Raw genomic sequence first — 23,925 nt, 5'->3', positions numbered from 1 at the left:
ATTACCTCATTGTCTGGCATTGGCTGCCACTGACGGCCATAGACGTTCAATCCGTTTGAAGTGGGAGGGATGGCAACGAATGAACGAATGTTCATTCACTGCCACCCTCCCAGTTCAAATAGATTGGATCTCTACTAGGGATAAACTCATTCCAATTCACAGCAGAACCTTGTTTTTCTGTTTATTAGGTTTTTGTAGAATATCCTAGAATGAATTCCTGACCAATGTATCGATAATCGTCGTATCGCTATATCGTCAGATCATCGTTATCGTGAGCTTTGTATCGCAAATCGTATCGTATCGTGAGGTACCAAGAGGTTCCCACTCCTACTCACGTTGACATAATGCAGTAGCTTCTCCTCCTCATTGACTTTGTACGTCTTTATGCCGTACTGTTTGGCCAATCGGAGAATGCGATTCTGTGTCGGACCCACATAAGCCCCGCCCAGGTCCACCCATTTGGTTTCTGGATTCTAAAATAAAACACAATATAAACACCATTAAGCCAGTGAATTCATAAAAGTCTTAATTAACATAACGGCTTAAACGGAGCCCTTTCTATGGTGGCTTTCCAGAGTCTGATCCTTTTAAAGAAACATGCACCATTAAAGATGCCCGGCATATATGGTCTTACTGTATAAGACAAAATAAAGGGTGGACATTGAAATTCAAGCAAAGAGTGCGTAGCCTAGCACTTCACATAAATGGATCAGAGCAAAACAAAATTGCTTATGCTTGAACAAAACAAAATTCTACCTTGATTCATGAATTAACACTTACAAGATTATAGTTTGTCATATTACTGGCAACATTAACCAGGAGTTGCTGTTCTTACCCGCGCGGTGAAGGTTCGACCCCCGACTCTGTCGCGGGCCTCCAAGACCACGGGGCTCAGTCCGCTCTCGAGCAACAGCTTGGCTGCACTCAACCCTGAAAATAGATACCATATATAAATCTACTGTAATTGTCCGACTATAATGTTTTATGCATCCCCTAGATGGAGCTGCGCTAAACAGAATGATGTACCGATACAGGTAATCCCCGGGTTACGAACGAGTTCTGTTCCTACGCTGGCGACGTGACATGAATTTCCGCCTAAGTCGGAAAATTCCCTTTAACCCTACAAGTACCCCAAAATAAAACCCAAAAAGTCAAAAAGTATTGTATTTTGTTTAACGATGGAGGATACACTGCCCTCTGGTGGCAGCATTGGGTCTGTCTGGACTGTCGCCTTATGACTGAGCCAGTCAGACTCACGTCTGACATGGATAAGGACAGCCGTGCTCCAGTTTGGCCCACATAAGGCTGTAAGTTGTTTCAGCCAATATATGTTCGTGTATGCCAGGGGTGTCCAAACTTTTTGCAAAGGGGGCCATAAAAATATGGCATATTTTATAGATGGTTTGAATTGCGATTAATTACGATTAAATAATGTATAAGCTGTGATTAAGTCGATTAAAAAATTTTGATCGTTTGACAGCCCTAGTATGCATTTGTAATGAAGTTTAGAGCTACAGTTTGTGGTGGTACGTGTAAGCAATTTTCTAAGAGAATTGAAAATAAGTTAGTATTCATAGCATTTAAGCTATCGGACTTTTGTTAGGCAAATTAGGCTAATTTAATCAAATAAAATTTACATATTGATCAGACTAGATGGACGTTTTAACACCAGCTGTTTTGTGTAGAAGTGATTTATTGTTAAAATGCGCGTTTTCTTTTTTTTTTTTTTTAACATAAGTGTTCATATGTGCGTTCCAGCTTTACAAATTGACAAAAGTGAAGGAAGTCAATGGCCTTGTTTGATGTCTGTCAAGCTAAACAACTTCACGTCTAATATGGACAGAACACATCATATTAATAAAGCAAAGTAAAACATAAGACACTACGTGGTACAATGAGGTACTGTTCATGCACTACAAAAAAAATGACTAGAAGAAAAAATGACTAGAGACAAAATGGCGCTAAGTCGAAATTGCGTAAGTCGAGTACGTCGTAACCCAGGGACGACCTGTATTGATCTATGTATTAGGGATAGCTCATCAGATCCAACATCAGATTATAAGGCACACTGTTGTTTTTTTTAGAAAATTGAAGACTTTTAGATACGCCTTATAGTGCAGAAAATACAGTAACATAGACTTCATTACCTATTGATGAGACACTTCGTCATTCTTTGCGTCACGCCTTATCAGAGGGGCCGAGCTTCATTTAGTAAAGTCAGGCGAAGATGGCACACGCTCATGTCTAAGCTGGATTCAAGCTTGGATTTTTGAAGAACTACGAAAGCTGTACCGCATACAAACAGGAAGGATTGTCTCAGGAGTGATTTGTTCGAGGATTCAAGATAATTATTATATTTTTCATACCATGCGTGCATTTCGAAACGTTGTGAATAAAAATCAATGGGAGAATTGGAACCATTACAGCATTGGCGTCTTTCTTCGACATGTATATGTAAAATAGATGCGTAACTGCCCGTTGTTTTGCTCTTTTAACAAAGAATCGAGACGGTTTACATCCATACCTACAAAGAATTCAGTGATTGAAGCATTTATTCTGAGGATTTTTCTTCTTTGTTTACACATGGAGGCGGCTAATTTTTGTAAAAAACTACCTGCACGTTTTTATTTTAACCAAGAATCGAGACTGTTTTACGTCCATATCTATAAAGAATGCGAGGATTTAAGCATTTATTCACAAGAATTTTAACCAGAAAAGCTCTGTTTAAGTCAGGCGGCCGCTAGCCTCATTCGCTAACAGAGTAGCATTGTAGTTCGACATATATACGTAAAATAAACGCTAATTGCACGGTTTCTTTGCTATTAACCAAGAATCGAGACTGTTTTACCTCCATATCTATAAAGAATTCAAGGATTTAAGTATTTATTCACAAGAATTTTAACCAGAAAAGCTTTGTTTACGTCAGGCGGCCGCTAGCCTCATTTGCTAACAGAGTAGCATTGTAGTTCAACATATATACGTAAAATGAACGCTAACTGCACGGTTTCTTTGCTATTAACCAAGAATCGAGACTGTTTTACCTCCATATCTATAAAGAATTCAAGGATTTAAGTATTTATTCACAAGAATTTTAACCAGAAAAGCTCTGATTACGTCAGGCGGCCGCTAGCCTCATTCGCTAACAGAGTAGCATTGTACATCGACATATATATGTAAAATAAACGCTAACTGCATGGTTTCTTTGCTTTTAACCTAGAATCGAGACTGTTTTACGTCCATACCTATGAATAATTCGGGGATTTAAGCATTTATTCACAAGAATTTTCGCCAGAAAAGCTCTTTTTACGTCAGGCGGCCGCTAGCCTCATTCGCTAACAGTATATAGTGTATAATGATAATAAAGGGTTATTCTATCATAAGTTGTGACTGTAAATACAATTTATTCATAATCTATTTACATATTATTTATAATTGGCTCTGCATGTTTTCATCAAGTATTAAGTTTCTGATGTGAAAATTGAGTGATTTATTAAGTGTTGAAAAAAATTTAAGTTTCTATTTTGGGCAAAAACTAGGGCTGTCAAAATTATCGCGTTAACGGGCGGTAATTAATTCTTTTAATTAATCACGTTAAAATATTTCACAAAAATAACGCACATGCCCCGCTCAAACAGATTAAAATGACAGTACAGTGCAATGCCAACTTGTTACTTGTGTTTTTTGGAGTTCTGCCGCCCTCTGCTGGCGCTTGGGTGCGACTGATTTTATAGTCTTCAGCACCCATGAGCATTGCGTAAGTAATTATTGACACCAACAATGGCGGGCTACTAGTTTATTTTTTGATTGAAAATTTTACAAATTTCATTAAAACGAAAACATAAAGAGGGGTTTTAATATAAAATTTCTATAACTTGTACTAACATTTATCTTTTAAGAACTACAAGTCTTTCTGTCCATGGCTTTAACACAATGTTAATAATGTTTATGCCATCTTGTTGATTTATTGTTATGATAAACAAATACAGTACTTTTGTACCGTATGTTGAATGTATATATATCAGTCTTGTGTCTTATCTTTCCATTCTAACAATAATTTACAGAAAAATATGGCATATTTTATAGATGGTTTGAATTGCGATTAATTACGATTAATTAATTTTTAAGCTGTAATTAACTCGATTAAAATTTTAATCGTTTGACAGCCCTAGCAAAAACCTATATGATATGTTAAATATTGCTATTGATCCTGACAATATTGGTGATTATCTCTCATTTGGTGATTTTTGTGCATTTAATGTAAAATCTGAGACTTTTATAGCCATTTTAAGTTGTGTTATACTAATATGAAAAATAATTAATCGGGATTTTATACGGGAAAGACTGAATTTTTTTGATGCCACTGCTCATGGAGACTCATATACGGCTAAGGCAGGTGCTTGTTTTGGTCTTAGGTCGGTAGCAGCTTTGGTTTAGAAAATATTTGAAGTTTTTGAAAATAGGCCCCCTACAAATCGGCCCAGTTTCCCGTGTCATGTCAATAGGTTATGAGGTCTATGACAGTAATTACGTTCTACTTTCATTAGTAAGCAATTTCTGTCACTTTCTTGGAGGGATTGGTTTCAAAAATATGGTCTGCTATCATTTTAAAGTCCATTGCTGTAATATTTAATAGCACCTTTAGCACCTCTGGCTAATAGAAAGTGGTTTCTATGTCTTGGTGCAATGCTTAGCTGGCTTTTATCCACTTATCAATTCCGTAAAGCCATTCTGAGCCCGAAAATGTTTATACTACCGGTACTGTAAATACTATTTGAGCCGCATGAACTCAAGTTTAGCCGGCTCTGCTTACACAAACACGCTCAGTCCGTCCAGGCTTTGCAGAATGCATTAGCTTCAGCGCGGCGGACCTAGCAAATCCATGATGTTATTAAATTGATGCTATTACCTGCAGTACAAAACAGCATCTGTCTGAATCGCTTGCTTATGCCTGCAGCCGTCAGGCTTACAAAGGACAAAAAAAATGACTTGTTCGGAATTTGCTTTGATAAGAAAGCTTTTTTTGGGTTTGATTACAGAGCTCCTTTTTTCTGTTCTTACATTAGTGCAACTCGGATGCTAAGATAGCTTTGCTTCAAAGCATTCTGAATAATTGAGCTAAGAGAAACAGACAATCGCAGACGCTTTGAACCGTCGGAGCGGCTGGGTAATTTGAGCAAATCCATGCACATGAATGTGACGCAGCTAACGATGCGCTTTGGTAGATTGCCATGCTTCTGTTACATCCCGCTGGCAAAGAGAATGCTTGTTTTTTTTGGGTTCATTCACTCTGGCACAGAGGGGCAACTTTCATTTTTTCTTAAGTTTTGTCCCTACTGTGTTTGTATCTGAAAAGCAATCCCTGCGATACACAGTATACTGTAGTCTAGAACTGTAAACTGGTGTTTCACTGTAGACTGTTTTGTCAGGTCAGACACAAGCAATCAATGCGTCAACTCTAGTTCCAAAACAACCTTGGGCGCAGTTCAATTGTTGGTTTGATCCGACACGACATACAAATGAGCCAAACGGTTTTAACAGAAAGTGATAACAAACTACAGTTTGGGTGTTTATAGATGAAGTCATGACTCTGGGTTATCCAATCACATCAATCATATATCAAAAATTTCAGCAAGGTAAAGGGAATAAAAGTTGTATACAGAATTTGCCAAAAACCTATAATTCCCCCAAAATTTGCCCAAAACTTTCCCATTCATTTCTAATGACATGCCTTTGCCATGTGCGTTGTTCCATTCATTTCAAATGGCCAAATTTTCCCCTTCATTTTCAATAGGAGAAAAACTCGGTTGTGATTTTTGACCAAAAGCTTACCATTACAGTTCATTAAACAGGCGTACAAGTAAGTCTATTCCATTGACTAGAGATGGACCGATTATTGGTCGGACTTTATCAGCGCCGATATTTGGAAATTTGACATACAGTGGGGCAAATAAGTATTTAGTCAACCACCAATTGTGCAAGTTCTCTTACTTGAAAAGATTAGAGAGGTCTGTAATTGTCAACATGGGTAAACCTCAACCATGAGAGACAGAATTTTGGGAAAAAAACAGAAAATGACATTATTTGATTTTCAAAGAATTTATTTGCAAATCATGGTGGGAAATAAGTATTTGGTCAATACCAAAAGTTCATCTCAATACTTTGTTATGTACCCTTTGCTGGCAATAACGGAGGCCAAACATATTCTGTAACTCTTCACTCTTCGCTTAGTGCAGTGCTTCTCAATTATTTTCTGTCACGCCCCCCCAAGGAAGACGTAAATGTTTCGCGCCCCCCCCAAACTCTCTGCCGCCACTGTAAATAGTATCATTCGTCTAAAAATTACTAAAATTACTATTATAAATACGCATCTGCCTAACATTGTGTCCTTTTCTTCTAATAAAGAAAAAAAGTAACATAGATCAACTTATAATAAAGTATAACTTTATTAACATTGTTTTGTTTGTAACAGAGAAGACTTGACGTGCATCAATTTGCCTGAATTTAAAAAAAAAAAATTCACATCCAAACTAAAAAATACACTCAAGGTACATTTTTGACCATTTGATACAGAAAAATAAAATGTAATAAAATCAGTAAATAATAACAAATTCAAATTGATTAGGAACATTCACTCATGAGGACAATGTGCCAAAAAATTTGACCGAAAAAACAAATCTGAATAAAAGAAAAAAAAAAGTGTCCTTGGACAGGACAGTTTTTATTTTTGCTGCTCACAGTATTGACCTCCTTTGCAATGGTGTGGAATTATTTTGCAATGAGCATGCTAACAATGCTCACTGGCTTACTGATATAACACTGACAAAGCAGGACGATTGTTGGCAATATTCGGCACGTTTTCACTGAAAAAAATCAAGCGGCTTAACAATGAGATTGGGGTCTAATGTCTTCAAGTGGCGTCTTAATTGATTTGGCTTCTGGCTGTCTGCTATAATTATTTTTAGACACAGTAAACAGTGGTCTTTCATCATCACCCACTGTATTAAAAGTCAAAGCTAAAAGGCAAACGGCACGAAAAAAGCGCATTCACGGCGGCCGAGGTAGAACCGTAGGTGAGGGCGGTCGTCGTGACGATCCCAAGCCGAAAATGGCACTTCTCGGGCAGCGACGTGAGAACCGGACAAGACAGTGGGTCGCTGCGTGAGTGAGTCCGGTCGGAAAACGGCTTTCAAAAACGGCGGTGGCACACTGCTCTTCATATCTGTTATCTGTGTGTGCTGAGTGCTCTTCCTTAGTTCAAAAATACTGCGCGCACTCTGAAAATGAGAGCACCACTGCCACCTACTGAGTGGATGTGCAAGTACACTTTATTCCAGTACGGCAAAAAAAAAAAAAAAAAAAAAAACATGTTCCCCAAGGTCACATGCGTCCCCCCTGGCATCGCTCTGCGCCCCCCCAGGGGGGCGCGCCCCACTATTTGAGAAGTACTGGCTTAGTGTAAAGAAATCAACTGTGGGAACAATTATTAGAAAATGGAAGACATACAGTGCCTTGCAAAAGTATTCGGCCCCCTTGAATCTTGCAACCTTTCGCCACATTTCAGGCTTCAAACATAAAGATATGAAATTTAATTTTTTTGTCAAGAATCAACAACAAGTGGGACACAATCGTGAAGTGGAACAACATTTATTGGATAATTTAAACTTTTTTAACAAATCAAAAACTGAAAAGTGGGGCGTGCAATATTATTCGGCCCCTTTACTTTCAGTGCAGCAAACTCACTCCAGAAGTTCAGTGAGGATCTCTGAATGATCCAATGTTGTCCTAAATGACCGATGATGATAAATAGAATCCACCTGTAGGTAATCGAGTCTCCGTATAAATGCACCTGCTCTGTGATAGTCTCAGGGTTCTGTTTAAAGTGCAGAGAGCATTATGAAAACCAAGGAACACACCAGGCAGGTCCGAGATACTGTTGTGGAGAAGTTTAAAGCCGGATTTGGATACAAAAAGATTTCCCAAGCTTTAAACATCTCAAGGAGCACTGTGCAAGCCATCATATTGAAATGGAAGGAGCATCAGACCACTGCAAATCTACCAAGACCCGGCCGTCCTTCCAAACTTTCTTCTCAAACAAGGAGAAAACTGATCAGAGATGCAGCCAAGAGGCCCATGAGCACTCTGGATGAACTGCAGAGATCTACAGCTGAGGTGGGAGAGTCTGTCCATAGGACAGTACACTGCACCAATCTGGCCTTTATGGAAGAGTGGCAAGAAGAAAGCCATTTCGCAAAGATATCCATAAAAAGCCTCCTTTAAAGTTTGCCACAAGCCACCTGGGAGACACACCAAACATGTGGAAGAAGGCGCTCTGGTCAGATGAAACCAAAATTGAACTTTTTGGCCACAATGCAAAACTATATGCTTGGCGTAAAAGCAACACAGCTCATCACCCTGAACACACCATCCCCACTGTCAAACATGTTGGTGGCAGCATCATGGTTTGGGCCTGCTTTTCTTCAGCAGGGACAGGGAAGACGGTTAAAATTGACGGGAAGATGGATGCAGCCAAATACAGGAACATTGTGGAAGAAAACCTGTTGGTATCTGCACAAGACCTGAGACTGGGACGGAGATTTATCTTCCAACAGGACAATAATCCAAAACATAAAGCCAAATCTACATTGGAATGGTTAAAAAATAAACGTATCCAGGTGTTAGAATGGCCAAGTCAAAGTCCAGACCTGAATCCAATCGAGAATCTGTGGAAAGAGCTGAAGACTGCTGTTCACAAACACTCTCCATCCAACCTCACTGAGCTGGAGCTGTTTTGCAAGGAAGAATGGGCAAGAATGTCAGTCTGTCTCTCGATGTGCAAAACTGATAGAAACATACCCCAAGCGACTTGCAGCTGCACAGTAACAAAGGCTACTATCAGTAACACAATGCGCCGCCAGGGACTCAAATCCTGCACTGCCAGACGTGTCCCCCCGCTGAAGAAAGTACATGTCCAGGCCCGTCTGCGGTTCACTAGAGAGCATTTGGATGATCCAGAAGAGGACTGGGAGAAGGTGTTATGGTCAGATGTAACCAAAATAGAACATTTTGGTAGAAACACAGGTTCTCGTGTTTGGAGGAGAAAGAATACTGAATTGCATCCGAAGAACACCATACCCACTGTGAAGCATGGGGTGGAAACCTCATGCTTTGGGGCTGTTTTTCTGCAAAGGGACCAGGACGACTGTGTGTAAAGGAAAGAATGAATGGGGCCATGTATCGAGAGATTTTGAGTGAAAATCTGCTTCCATCAGCAAGGGCATTGAAGATGAGACGTGGCTGGGTCTTTCAGCACGACAATGATCCCAAACACACAGCCAGGGCAACAAAGGAGTGGCTTCGTAATGAAGGGGAAAAGATATCGTCATCGCACACACCATATAATTGTTTGCATTAGTCTAACACATATATAGTCTAACACATACATATGGTACAGGTTCCCGTAGGCACCGTCTAACTATTTGCATTACTCTAACACACGTAATATAATTAATCAGGAAATAGTATCATTTTCATATTTACGGTAGGACTACACTACTAATATAAAATAAATAGCACACCATAGTTTAATGAGAAGAAATAGAAGAGAAACACAATGCCGTCTTATCACAAGATTGACGCACCAACTCTAGCAATCAGCTCTCCCAGAAAACTCCAAGGACAAAGCGCTTTGTCCTAAAACAAATACAGCCAGCCCGACAGCAAAGTTGATAGCGGGCGTCCCAATCCGCGCACGAACCTAAGCCGCCCAAAACCGGCCACCGAGGGGAAGACCCAAAAGCAACGCCCAGACACACCTTCGGACACGCCTTCGACACGGCCCGCTTCAGCAAAGACTTTAAAAAGACCGGACACTGAGATAACACAGATTTTTGCTGCTCGGAAACATGTAGCCTTGTTTTGGATCCAGAATTGTCCCTCCGTCGTCTGTTTTTGCCTTGTTTTTACCATTGTCAACGAATAAATTGTCAACCTGTTTTCGGTGAGTGTTCTTCAAGCTTTTGAAAGATGGAGTCAGTACGAAGGGTTAAAAATAAGAAGAGAACGCGCGAAGTTCTGCCTTCCCGGTTGGCGCGCGCGGGGGCAGCATCGGCAGAGCGGCACTTTGTTCGGCCGTCGCTGTTCCCGCGCGCCTTGGCCGGGGGGGCGAATTTCAACAGTAAGAAGCATTTCAAGGTCCTGGAGTGGCCTAGCCAGTCTCCAGATCTCAACCCCATCTGTGGAGGGAGTTGAAAGTCCGTGTTGCCCAACAACAGCCCCAAAACATCACTGCTCTAGAGGAGATCTGCATGGAGGAATGGGCCAAAATACCAGCAACAGTGTGTGAAAAGCTTGTGAAGAGTTACAGAAAACGTTTGGCCTCCGTTATTGCCAACAAAGGGTACATAACAAAGTATTGAGATGAACTTTTGGTATTGACCAAATACTTATTTTACACCATTATTTGCAAATAAATTCTTTAAAAATCAAACAATGTGATTTTCTGGGGGGGTTTTCCACATTCTGTCTCTCATACTTGAGGTTTACCCATGTTGACAATTACAGGCCTCTCTAATATTTTCAAGTGGGAGAACTTGCACCATTAGTGGTTGACTAAATACTTATTTGCCCCACTGTATAGAACTTAAGTAATCTGGTGTGCCAGGTTAATTCTCAGTCATAACACAACAACATTCTCTGCCGATTTTATTTGTTTTGTGCTATGCGGACAAAACGCAGGAAGAAGTTCCCTCTGCTGACACAAAAAAGGAAGAAGTAGTTCCCTCTGCTTCTTCTCCTCCCCTCTCCTCCTCCTTATTGTGATAAGCGGCTGTCACAAGGCGTTAACGTCGGACGGAAAAGTCACCCTGCCCCCCGGGGAACCGAACCGCTGCCAATGGGCGGCGGTCTTAAGTAGCAAAAGGACAATTGCGTTTCAAGCGCAGAGGGAATTGGTCATCGATTGGACCCTGAATGTTTGATACCCGCAAACAAATGGTGATGTTACAACCCTCTAATGTGACAAACAAGCCGGCCTTATTGAGTTAGCTTGTTTGGTCATCGTTTGTCATCGTCGCTTGAATAGAATTGGCAACGACGCTAACCTCAACGGCTCAGATTGACGGGCAAAATGAACGCTTTGTTAAAAAGGGCGTCGACCGAAAAGAACGGATGACACAAAGGAAGCATCATTGCACAACGGTAGAAAAAAACACAACAACTTACAGAACATTGTTTTCGTCAACGAAGATATTTCGTCGACGAACAATTTTTTCATGACAATGACAAGATTATTGGGATTGTATAGTATTGGTAGACTAAAGAATAACGAGACGAATGCCAGTTTTTCTCTGACGAGACGACAACGAGTTTCTGTCATACTATGTTCACTGTGTGACGTTTTCTTAATGCATGTTAGCAAGTTAGCCTGCATCGTAATCGTGTTTGGTTTAGCTTTAACCTTACACTCCCACTCACTGGTGTCCTCTCCAGTTTCCAGGCTTGCTTGTTGTGAAACACATGGTAATATTTGGGTTTTTATGCAGTGGTACCTCAACTAAACAGTAGTATTAAAAAGTATCAACCTTTTGGAATTTCTCACATTTCTGCATAAAATCACATGGATGAAAATACAGTGTCTGCTATAACTAAAACCACTCAAACATTTATAGATATTCATATTTTAATGAGGACAGCATGCAAACAATGACAGAAGGGGGAAAAATAAGTGCCGTATTTTTCTGACTTTAAGTCGCAGTTTTTTTTCATAGTTGGGCTGGAGGTGCGACTTATACTCCAGAGCGACTTATGTGTGAAATTATTAACACATTATTATTAGGGCTGTCAAACGATTAAAATTTTTAATCGAGTTAATCACAGCTTAAAAATGAATTAATCGTAATCAATCGCAATTCAAACCATCTATAAAATATGCCATATTTTTCTGTAAATTATTGTTGGAATGGAAAGATAAGACACAAGAAAAATTCCGATCCAGACTTCCGATCCAGTTTTTTTGAAAGTCCGGTCCGGGTTTTCCAGCGCACCGATTTACATAATCCATTCCAGTTTTTGTTCGATTTCCCTAAAGTCCGGTCCGCATTTTACGGCACACCTTCAACAAACTACATTACCGTCTCCCAATTTACCGACAGACTTTATCGGTAAAAATTTCATCTGTGTGGGATCATTTCACCTTAAAGGACGACAAAGACGAAGAGCCAGAGTGCAACATATGCCACAATAAAGTCAAGCGTGGTGGTAAAGCTGTAAAAAGTTTTAATACAACCAACCTAATCAAGCATTTCGTGAAATACCACCACAAACAATATGAGGAGTATATTAAGAAAACTGAAGACAAAAAGAAAAGTCCTATGCAACTAACACTGGCAGAAACTTTTGCTGTGCGTGACAAATTGGCACTCGACAGTCCCAAAGCCCAGGGAATAACAAGAGTCATTGCCGAAGAATTCATTCTGGATGACGAGCCATTATCCCTCGTGAGTAAAGACGCACCATCCAACACTTAGAACCACGGTACAACATGCCCAGCCGTCATTACATCCTTGAGCGATTCGGCCGTCGAAGATTCGAGAGCGATTCACAAACATCCAAATTCCGATTATTGAAATATGTCAAGTAAAGCGGAACTAATACACAGCGCGGTCTTCGGGACGCAATGAGAAACGGACCGCACTGCGTTCCGAGAGTACACATCATGCTTGTCATAGACCCGGGTAATGCCAATGCTCAACTCACGGCTTTAGCTCAACTCATGCCGCTGGATTAAAACACAAGAATACCTGACTGCTGCTGACAGCCGCTACAAACTACGTCAACGTCGTTTTACTGGAGATAATAGATATCATATGTATATAGAACTAGATACAAAACGACAGACTCGACTGCGTTAGCAACATTGAAGTATTGAAAACTAGATGCGTTAGTAAACAGCCGCCATCTTAAAGAAAAAGACTTCCCGAGTAGGCTGTTGTGAACCTTCCAAGCGAACCTAATTAACTCTTTATCTAAAATACTCCTAAATTGGCAAAATCTTGACTTGAATCTATCTTCAAAACAGTTTTAAAACTTTCACATGTCAATAGTAGACGGAAAGGAAATTATGGAATAACGGGAGCAATTTTAACAACTTTAACAGTTGATTCGCAAAATTAAATGAATTTTAAAGCTGCTGATAAAGAATGGGGACTTGAGTATTTTATTTACTGTTTTAAAATGTTAACTTGATACTGAAATAGTCGTTTTTTTACACCTGAGAGGCTTTTTATACAATTTTTGTAATTAACGAACGAAACATTAAAAGCATCTAATAGCTTGGGGGGGTTTGTGAGATTTTCCACTGACAGTTTACAATATTATTTGCACGTTTTACTGACTGACTATGCCATTTCTGTTTGTTATTTATAATGTTTCGTGTTTGTCACTGAATAAACAGGTCAGTTTCTTGTTACCAACTGTTGTGTGTTATTCAAACTCACCTGATTCAGCTAGCTAGTTGTTATCAAGAATACTAAAACCTTTTCAAAATGAGTCTGACAACTAAGTAAGGAGGCTAAATAACTTTAATACATGCTCAGATAGGCCGGTATCGGTATCGGCTAGTATCGGTATCGGATCGGAAGTGCAAAACAATATCGGTATCGGATCGGAAGTACAAAAACCTGGATCGGGACATCCCTAATTTAGATATGACAATGTTTTGGGAAGGCGTTTTGTACCTGTCTTTTTTGAGAAACTGTTTTATATTTTTACGACGACAATGAATATTAGACTGCTCGTTTCATAACGCGAGTTTTAAAGAGCGGGGACACACAATAATTTATTAGCTTGCAGCGGGAACAAGACAACTGCAAGATCAATAGTCTTCTGCTGCACTGAACAATGTTTACCCGCCATTTAATAAATTGAGCAGACAGTTGTTTTGTCACCTTGGCTGGTGTTATGAAGAATTGTCTGGAAGAACAAACAAAAAAAAAAGATAATAGCTTTGGTGCTATAAATTAGGCCTGTCGCGAAAACAAATTTTAGTGGGCAAGCTAGTCTCCTAAATTATTCTAAAAATGAGCTAATTAAATTAGATTAAAATAAATTTAATCAGACGTAAATTTATAGAAAAAATTGTGCTATAAAAATCTTTGTGCAGCTATCGTTTTTGAGATATTAATTTCGAGTGATAACGTCACGCACCTCTCCAGATATCTAATCATATTTTCAACTGAGATGTTATAATTTCAAGAATTTACACATGTTGAACGTACCAAACGATTAATCGATTATCAAAATAGTTGTCCATTAATTTGCTAATCGATTAGTTGTCGATTAATTAATTGTTGAACCTTTAATGACAATAATGTCTATTGTTTACAAACTATTGTCAAAAAAAAGTACATTTTTTTGGAATGTAAATGACCTCGATGTGCAATATTTAAAATTAAAGCTAAAAAACCTTAATAAGATTTATAGTTTCATTCGAAATGTGTGTGAAATTTCCATATCTGGCATTTGAAATTCTTCAATTTTAGCTAGTTATGACACTTTCAAAAATGTAAATACCGTATTGGCCCGAACATAAGACGGTGTTATTTGCATTGAAATAAGAACGAAAAAGAGGGGGTCGTCTTATATTCGAGGTCTAGACATTATACCCATTCACGACACTAGATGGCACCAGATATGACTGAAGCGATGTTGTCATGACAGATCTCAGTTACTCTCAAGTTTACTCTCAGTTTGCATTATTTTATTGCAATGCTTTTCCTTATTCAGATTTGTTTCAAGACTACAGTTACAGTTAGACTTCACTTTGATGGTTAATGCAGTTATTGCAATTTTGTTGTTTTATCACAATAGATTTGGTTTATTTACATTTCAAAAACCAGAAGCCATTCATTTACGAATGTGAGTGCACTTTAGTTTATATTAGGGCTGTCAAAATTATCGCGTTAACGGGCGGTAATTAATTTTTCAAATTAATCATGTTAAAATATTTGACGCACATGGCCCGCTCAAACAGATTACAATGACAGCACAGTGCAAATGTCCACTTGTTACTTGTATTTTTTGGAGTTTTGTCGCCCTCTGCTGGCGCTTGGGTGCGACTGATTTTATAGGCTTCAGCACCCATGAGCATTGTGTAATTATTGACATCAACAATGGTGGGCTACTAGTTTATTTTTCGATTAAAAATTTTACAAATTTTATTAAAATGAAAACATTTAGAGGGTTTTAATATAACATTTCTATAACTTGTACTAACATTTATCTTTTAAGAACTACAAGTCTTTCTATCCATGAATCGCTTTAACAGAATGTTAATAATGTTAATGCCATCTTGTTGATTTATTGTTATAATAAACAAATACAGTACTTATGTGTTAAATGTATATATCCATCTTGTGTCTTATCTTTCCATTCCAACAATAATTTACAGAAAAATATGGCATATTTTATAGATGGTTTGAATTGCGATTAATTACGATTAATTGATTTTTAAGTTGTAATTAACTCGATTAAAAATTTTAATCCTTTGACAACCCTAGTTTATATAATTAAATATTCAGATATTTAGATTTGAATGAGGCAAAATAACATGCTTTTTCTCTCAAATATATTGTTATACTCATTTGTTTCGGATGTACTGTAATTATTTTCCGTATAAAAATTAATTTGGTGTTCAAAAAGTTTTTTCAAACTTGAGTCTTGAAAAAGAGGAGGTCGTCTTATAATCAGGGCCGTCTTTTATTCGGGCCAATACGGTAGTTTGGAAAAAAGTTCATGACATAAATCCTTTTGGTGAGTTAGGAATTCAAAGATGTGCAACAAAGAATGTTTGAATTGTGTTTTAGTTTATAAATACTCAAAGAAAAATCAACTCCTTGTTTCACACAAAATGCTCGAAGTGTAAAGGGTTAAACAGCTTGGACGTCTAATAGTGACTCGGGCTGTCCCAAACGACTAATTTTCTCCCGATACTATTTTTACAATTAGTCGATATTTTTTCCTTGCTAATTAAGCAATGAAATATTTGTTGATGCCTATTATTGCACAAAAACATTTTGGAACACTTACATTCTTTATTAAAGTACAAACGAACAATAATAAAGCACAAATAAATAATGAGGTCAAATGCTGATAGCATTTACTAGCTCAAAAGAATGGAATGTAAACAGATTCAGAACACTGACTTCGCCTTTCCAACATGATTCAAAATAAATCTTTAAAAAATATCTGGCATTAATATGATAGTATACTACTATTGATAATAATAGTATAATAATTATTCATTGTGAATCTGATTTTTCATAAAGGGTGTCATTTTAAAGCTATTCTTAGTGTAGAATCAGACTTCTGAAATATGTTGGATTAACTCCAGAAATGACGATTATGACGTGCTTTTATTTCAAAATGTTCACCGGACGTACGTTCGCTAAACGGCTAACTGTAAGCTTTACGCTCCACAAAAAAAAGCACTTTTCGTCATTGCATGTGGTGGCAGTAATGATTTTTTTCTTCTTCATTTTTTTCATTTGCAAATGCTGCTAACCAGCTATGGTTCTTGTTTGAAGTGTCACCTTTAAACCGCAAGTTTGCGTTTTGGAGAAAACTGGCAGGCTAAAGTAGGTCGTCTTTTTCCCCCCATTAGCTTCAATGTAGCAATGCTAATGTTTACAGTGTTTAACATACATGTGTTTCCTTATGCTGTATGTCTGAACTTTAATTCTATGGCGTGTTGATGACCAATAAACATCTGTGAAAGGAACGGGAGTCTCATATGCCATTGGACGGCACAAACGTATGCACGCCGATAAAACACAGCCGTGAAAATTACCGCCCTCTTTTTTATTTACCGTGCGATAAATGGACTCATTGCATATCGCGACAGGCTTAGATATTGCAATAATACATGTCTTTAGTTAGATGGACTTACGATCTGCCAGCTTGTTGGTTTTTTTTCCACATTCTGTTTCTCATGGTTGAGGTTTTATGGTTGACAATCACAGGCCTCTCTAATATTTTCAAGTGGGAGAACTTAATACTTATTTGCCTCAGTGTAAATCAAGGTTTCGGCCACTCTGTTGCGCTTTTTTTGCTTTGTGCTGCTTTCCCAGCTTGCATACCGAGCGTCCGACACTCTCAACTTTCACCGCATATATTTTTTAACACTTCATTAACTATCAATGGGATGTTGTGCTCGTCGACACATTTACGTCATGAACGATGTCAACTACCGGTATGTGGTAAGACTTTACAATAAGGGTCTCTTAATTAACATTAGATAATGCATTTTTTGACAATAACTAATGTTTAAGTAACATTACAATAATTAATATAATAGTTTATCTAACATTTATTATTATATTAATTAACATGAGGTAATACATGAGTTAATGCATTAGTTAATGCTTTAGTTAATGCATAACGAGACAGGAACTAATAGTTTGGTAAAATTAAAAATATATAAAGGCCTATATAGGGTTAGGGTTTGTTAACTTAGCATTTATACTTTCTTAGTTAAGGGACACATGTGCTACACTTTACAATAAGGGTCCAAAAAGCATTCTGTAAAGGTTAATAAAGGTTAAGTAATACTTATGAGGTACGTTACCTTAATTAAGGTTAAGGTTAAGTAATACTTATGAGGTACGTTACCTTAATTACCATGACTGAATGTTTTTTGGACCCTTATTGTAAAGTGTAGCACATGTATCCCTTAACTAAGAAATTATGAATGCTAAGTTAACAAACCCTAACCCTATATAGGCCTTTATATACGGGATGTTGTGCTCGTCGACGCATTTACGTCATAAACGATGTCGACTACCGGTATGTGGTAAGACTTTACGATAAGGGTCCCTTAAAGGGTATGAAAACGCAAAGGGGTGTGAGACATCAATAGAACCGTTATGTGCCAAGATAACAAATATTGATAAAGTTAACAAAAAAATCAATCACATTAATGAGCAATTATCGAAAATAGATCGAAAATGACGAACATTTCCGAAAGTGTTCCGGAAACAGCCGAATGGGGCGGCGACGTCATAACAAGGAAACAAAAGGGTGAGGCAGGTGCCATCGTTGTTTATCTACGAGAGAGTTGCGTTCGTGTTTTATCCAAAAATCGCTAAAATGGTTCAAACCTGTCAAGCTATGTGGTTTACAAATAGCCATTTGTCGCAATGTAGTACCCATGAGTTCCCGAACGCGAGAAAAAGAGCTGGACTACGCAGACAATGAGTAAAGTTTGTCAGTGCTAAGAGGGCTAATTGATGCAATTTTACAGGGAAACGGGAACCTGACGAGCCAGAAGATGTGCCTACAACCTCAAAGAAAACAGAATTTATGCTACTTCCCAATCGCTAAAGACCCACGAACTGCGAAGGAGTGAATTCGTGACCCGTATGTGAATAAATCGAGTGATTCGAGCATGTCTGTGGAACAGAAATATCAGCTTGTAGAGATGGCAAATCATGGCGACTTAAACGTACATTTGAGACAACGACTCTACCGAAGTTCTGAATTAAAGTCATTTCGGAATATCCCGACATCGCTTGGAGCGCGCTGAAAACTGTGCTACAATTTCCAACATCGCTAGCTTGATGCTAGTTTCTCTCACTCTCCCATCTCGTCTCAACGAAACAAACTCGGCCCTCCCACTGATTCAGCGGGTGAGTTGTATTTTTTCCCTGCACTTAACACGACGGGGCTAAAAACAAATGCTATTTTATATTTGCTGTATTTTTCTGCCGCACATTTCCGGTGTTCTGACAAAGTTGGCATGCGCGTAACGTTAAAAAGGACCGCCAATGCAGCGATTCCTAAGTATACACTACAAACTTTCTTTAAAGAAAGGAATATTAACTTACGTTTGCCATGTTTGGCGCACACAACAACTGCACGTAGCCCTCTCACTTAACGACTTCGCCGTGTCATTAAGCGTTAATTTACGCCATTTCCGTGTTGCACATGTATGTTTGTGGTGTAAATAGTTTTTTAGCACCATTGGATAACATTGAGAGTCCAACTGAATATAAAAGAGGGACACCGGTCCGTGAAAAAAAAGACCCAAATCACACCGGTCCGTGGTGCAAAAAAGGTTGGGGACCCCTGCTCTAATCCCATTCATATTTGTGTCGGCTGGCAGAGCGAAACCGATGATAGCATATTGAATGATAATTATTCTATACATTACTTTATTTTGCGGTCACGGTGTATCAGCTTCACAAAAAGAAATGCAAAACATACCATTTGGTGTTTCCCACACGAACTGTTGTCGGGGTTTCATCAGTGTGATTGCTCCCCTCAATGATCCTTTCATTAGGCTGCATTGGCTTTCGTTTGGGCTCAAATTGATAACCCAAAACACCAAAGAAAGGTTCATAACTCTCCTCGTCACCATTAGAAGAATGTTCGTTACGTCGGATTCGTCGCTGCAACTAGAAACGTACTTGTCCGCCATCATCGCCGCCATTCAGTACTAAAGCACTGAGCTGGTTGTTTCCTTGTTTTGATGTCACGCCCACAATCTGCCAGATTTCCGGGATCTCGGGGGCGGGTCTTTTTAGCTTGAAATTGACCCAAATTTCTCTCATTTTCTTGGTGTTGCGATGTGTGTAATTACACGAAGTGACATGATATGAATCCAAAAGGCATTCGTTTATGGATAAATGATGGAATATTAGCATTTCCCCAGGTGTTGACATACACTTTAATTAACATTAGTTAATGCATTTTTTGACAATAACTAATGTTTAAGTAACATTACAATAATTAATATAATTGTTTATCTTACATGTATTATTATATTAATTAACATGAGTTAATACATTAGTTAATGCATTAGTTAATGCTTTAGTTAATGCATAACCAGACAGGAACTAATAGTTTGGTAAAATTAAAAATATATAAAGGCCTATATAGGGTTAGAGTTTGTTAACTTAGCATTTATAATTTCTTAGTTAAGGGACACAAGTGCTACACTTTACAATAAGGGTCCAAAAAACATTCAGTCAAGGTTAATTAAGGTAACGTACCTCATAATTATTACTTTACCTTAACCTTAATTAAGTATTACTTAACCTTTATTAACCATTACAGAATGCTTTTTGGACCCTTATTGTAAAGTGTAGCACGTGTCCCTTAACTAAGAAATTATAAATGCTTAATTCAATAAACCCTAAACCCTAACCTTATATAGGCCTATATATATATATATATATATATATATATATATATATATATATATATATATATATATATATATATATATATATATATATATATATATATATTAGGGCTGTCAAACGATTAAAATTTTTAATCGAGTTAATTACAGCTTAAAAATTAATTAATCGTAATTAATCGCAATTAATCGCAATTCAAACAATCTATAAAATATGCCATATTTTTCTGTAAATTATATATATATATATATTCTGTAAAATAAATTGTTGGAATGGAAAGATAAGACACAAGATGGATATATATACATTCAATATACGGTACATAAAGACTAGTGGGCATTTCACTCTACTGTTATTTAAGTCTGTCTATGCTGTCCTCACTCCGAAGCGTCTACTTTTTCCAAAGCTAGGCAGCTAGTGAACGACGCCTTAATAATTAGGCTTCTTCCTTTTTCATCTGATTTATTAATAAAATGGCCTCAAACCATTGTCCTCTTTAGACCGTTGTAAAACTACAAAAAGTACACAAGCATTGCATTAGCAACAACGTTAGCTTAGCACGCTATACAGGTTCACTAAACATAAACAAAAAGCGTCTCATACAAAAAATATAACATTTCGCTCACTAACATAATATGTACATTCTTTACAACAACTATACTTATGGACAAATCTTGTCCAAGGAATATATTAGCACAACATTATCAGCCCGAGACGTCGTGCAGCCATAATGAACTGGCAAGAAAACAATAAACCATGTCGCAAAGCGACCACAAGAGTTCGCTGTTGGACAGCACAAAAAGCCTTGCTGTAAAACTTACCAAAAGGCAGAATACTTTTTGAGCGGGACATGTGCGTTAATTGCGTCAAATATTTTAACGTGATTAATTTTTCAAATTAATTACCGCGCGTTAACGCGATAATTTTGACAGCCCTAGTATAGGTAGTATAGATATATATAGGATATATATATATATATATATATATATATATATATATATATATTTATACACATTTTAATTTTACTAAACTATTAGTTAGTGTCTGGTTATGCATTAACTAATGCATTAACTCATGTTAATTAATATACTTATAAATGTTAGATAAGGGATTAAATGAATTGTTGTCATGCTCCTTAAACATGAGTTATTGTCTATAAATGCATTAACTAATGTTAATTAAGGGAACCTTATTGTAAAGTGTTACCGACTATGTCGACTAGTCAGGACAGCTCTACTAGTGACCAACCTATTAAAAATCACGGCAGATTGTTGTTCCAATCTATTAATGCCCCATAATCAACATGAAGTGAGCGAAAATCAACAGGAAATGACCTGAAAATGACCCCAGTCCAAGCCGTTTGAAGTGAGAGGCACGTTCATTCTCTCCCACTTCAAAAAGCTTTGGCGTCTAGTAGTGACAAACTGATTTCAATTCACAGCGGAATGATAAGAATAGCTTGTTTTTATGTTTATTAGAATATGGTGGAATGATTTCCTGACCTTGTATCAATAATTGCCGTATCGCCATATCGTGAGCCTTGTATCGCAAATCGTATCGTGAGGAACTGGCAGAGGTTCCCACCCCTAGACGGTATTCTAAAATGTTGTACCATAGCATGAAAATGCCAACAAGTCTGTGTTAATATTGAATCAAGCTAAAGGTTAGCAGAGCCCACTACCCATTCACCCCCCGCTCCTACTCTTATGTAATGCAAAGTGTGCTGTCTACGGATGATTAGCTCTCATTTACTGCTGCTGCAGCTGCCGCTCATCCCACACGTTTTATTGTTGCGTCCAAACTGGTTATTCGGAGTAAGTAGCAGTCCAGAGCATTCGGCGCAACAGTTGTCACCTCCTCACTCGCATCAAGCGAATCTACTTAGAGCCTTTCTAGGGCGCCGAGGGGCTTTTTCCCAACGTACGGATTCATGGATAAAGTCAGGCGTCGCTCACCTGATATTCCTCCGCCGACTACGATCACGTCGTAGATGTTGCCGGGCGCCGTCATCGTGCTCCAAAATGCTTTTCGTCGTCCTGCTTGCTGCTGCGTTCATGACAGGGGCGCATCTGGATTATAAACCGATATGTGTGGGCGGGAGGGAGCTGGCGGGCGTGCATCCCCCGAAGGACTCCGCCCCCAGGAAAAAGAAGGAATTATATATACAAACAGTAACAGGCTTTTGATATTTTGTACAAAAACTGTACAACACATTCTCGTTGATGGGTAAAGTAGCCAAAAATTTGTTACTTCAAGATAATACAATAATCCCCAGTGGCGGAGTTGGCAATTTTGGGGCCATATCATTCAGGAGCATAAAATTATGAAATAAACATGCTTTTTCGTGTCACATGCAGTTTAAGGTCATTTACCTGTTGATTTTCAGTTACTTCCTGTTGATTTTGGGGTATTTTATGGGTCACTTGCTGTTTATTTTGAGTTACAGAACAGGACGTGACCTAGGAATCACACAAATGAATAGGCAGTGACTCAAACTCAACAGGAAATGACCTGGAAATGCCCTAAAATGAACAGAAAGTGACCTGTAAATGCCCCGAAAATCAGACCGAATGACTGTAAATGCTCTGGTTTTGAATGAACAAAATTTTCCAGTCTAAATGGATTTGGCGTTGAGCACCATCAATGGCAGCCTTTTAAAAAAAAATTTTTTAAATTGACACCTTTTTAAACTACGGTGGCCAAACGTCCTCTTTTGCCCGGACAAGCCCTACTTTCACGTAGTGTCCTCGTGGTCCGGGCGGGTTTTATAAATTCATAAAAATGTCCGGTTTTTATGATTTTTCAAGGGACCAATTTGAAGAGAATCCCTCCGGCCGCTGGGTGGCAGCAGTTGACATGGCTCCTACTAGAATGGAGGGAAGTATTAGTTCTTCTTGTTTTTGTTGGCCGTTTACCCCTATCATGAGACATTACCGCCATCTACTGGGTTGACGATTTGGCCACAATGCCTGTTTTTTTTTTATTTTTTATTTTTTATGATAAATACGTATATAATGGCAACTGTTGACATCTGTCAGAGTTTGACTGTAAAATCCCGTTCGGTGTCGCATCGGCGCGCTACCGATGATTGTAAACTTTGATAGCAAAGTTTGATTTTTGCCTCAGCTAGCTATCAGTAAGCTAAACCGCGTTAGGCATTATGGGAAACGTAGTTTTGAACTGCTCCGTTTGGAAACATGCTAATTGAATAGTTTGTCAGTTTATTTCGGATTTTGTTTGTGTGCAATCTAGAACATTGAATGACAACATCAATTGAATGGGAATAACAATTTGTCAAGGACAATGATGATAGTCATTTATAAAAATGTTTAGTTGGCACATAGCCTACTGTGTGTATGTGTATTGACTGGACTACATTTCTATGGGTCTGCATTATATGTATATACTTTTTTTTTAAGTCTCTTTTTTTTTTTTTTTTTTTCAAACTGCATTTTTCCATCCAGAGTGAGGGGGCACACTTTAAATATATTAAAGTGATATAGGCATCTTTGAGTGAACTTCGAGTAAAATTCAAGTATCTTGAGGCCAGGCTGAGTGTCCTCTTTTTTTAGAAATCAAAATATGGTCACCCTTTTTTAAACCATATCTCGATTCTTGACAGGAGCATATCAATAACCTTTTGAGATACAAAGTATCACGATATATCACCATTTCGATATTTTGTCACACCCCTAAACGTGAGTTTGAATTATTTCCTATTTTTGGGGGG

The 23,925-nt window shown here is 38.1% G+C and overlaps 1 protein-coding gene across 3 annotated transcripts in view; it reads right to left on the bottom strand.

Annotated features, from left to right (window-relative positions):
- Nucleotides 1-22,259, bottom strand: part of mao (monoamine oxidase) — a 61,269-nt gene extending 39,010 nt beyond the window's left edge. The window contains exons 1-3 of one of the 3 annotated variants that reach the window (XM_057853249.1): nucleotides 22,151-22,259; nucleotides 836-930; nucleotides 336-473 (exon numbers count right to left, since the gene is read on the bottom strand). In XM_057853249.1, coding sequence (XP_057709232.1) covers nucleotides 336-473; nucleotides 836-930; nucleotides 22,151-22,205 — 288 coding nt within the window. In that variant the 5' untranslated portion in view covers nucleotides 22,206-22,259. Of the gene's footprint in view, nucleotides 1-335; nucleotides 474-835; nucleotides 931-4,906; nucleotides 5,041-22,150 lie in introns of those variants that run through there. The other 2 variants (XM_057853250.1, XM_057853252.1) reach the window with 2 other exon arrangements.
- Between the last annotated feature and the right edge of the window lie 1,666 nt (nucleotides 22,260-23,925).

Source organism: Corythoichthys intestinalis, chromosome 12 (assembly GCF_030265065.1).
Source record: "Corythoichthys intestinalis isolate RoL2023-P3 chromosome 12, ASM3026506v1, whole genome shotgun sequence".
NCBI classification, from domain to species: Eukaryota; Metazoa; Chordata; class Actinopteri; order Syngnathiformes; family Syngnathidae; genus Corythoichthys; species Corythoichthys intestinalis.
This window is presented reverse-complemented; position numbering and strand designations above follow the sequence as displayed.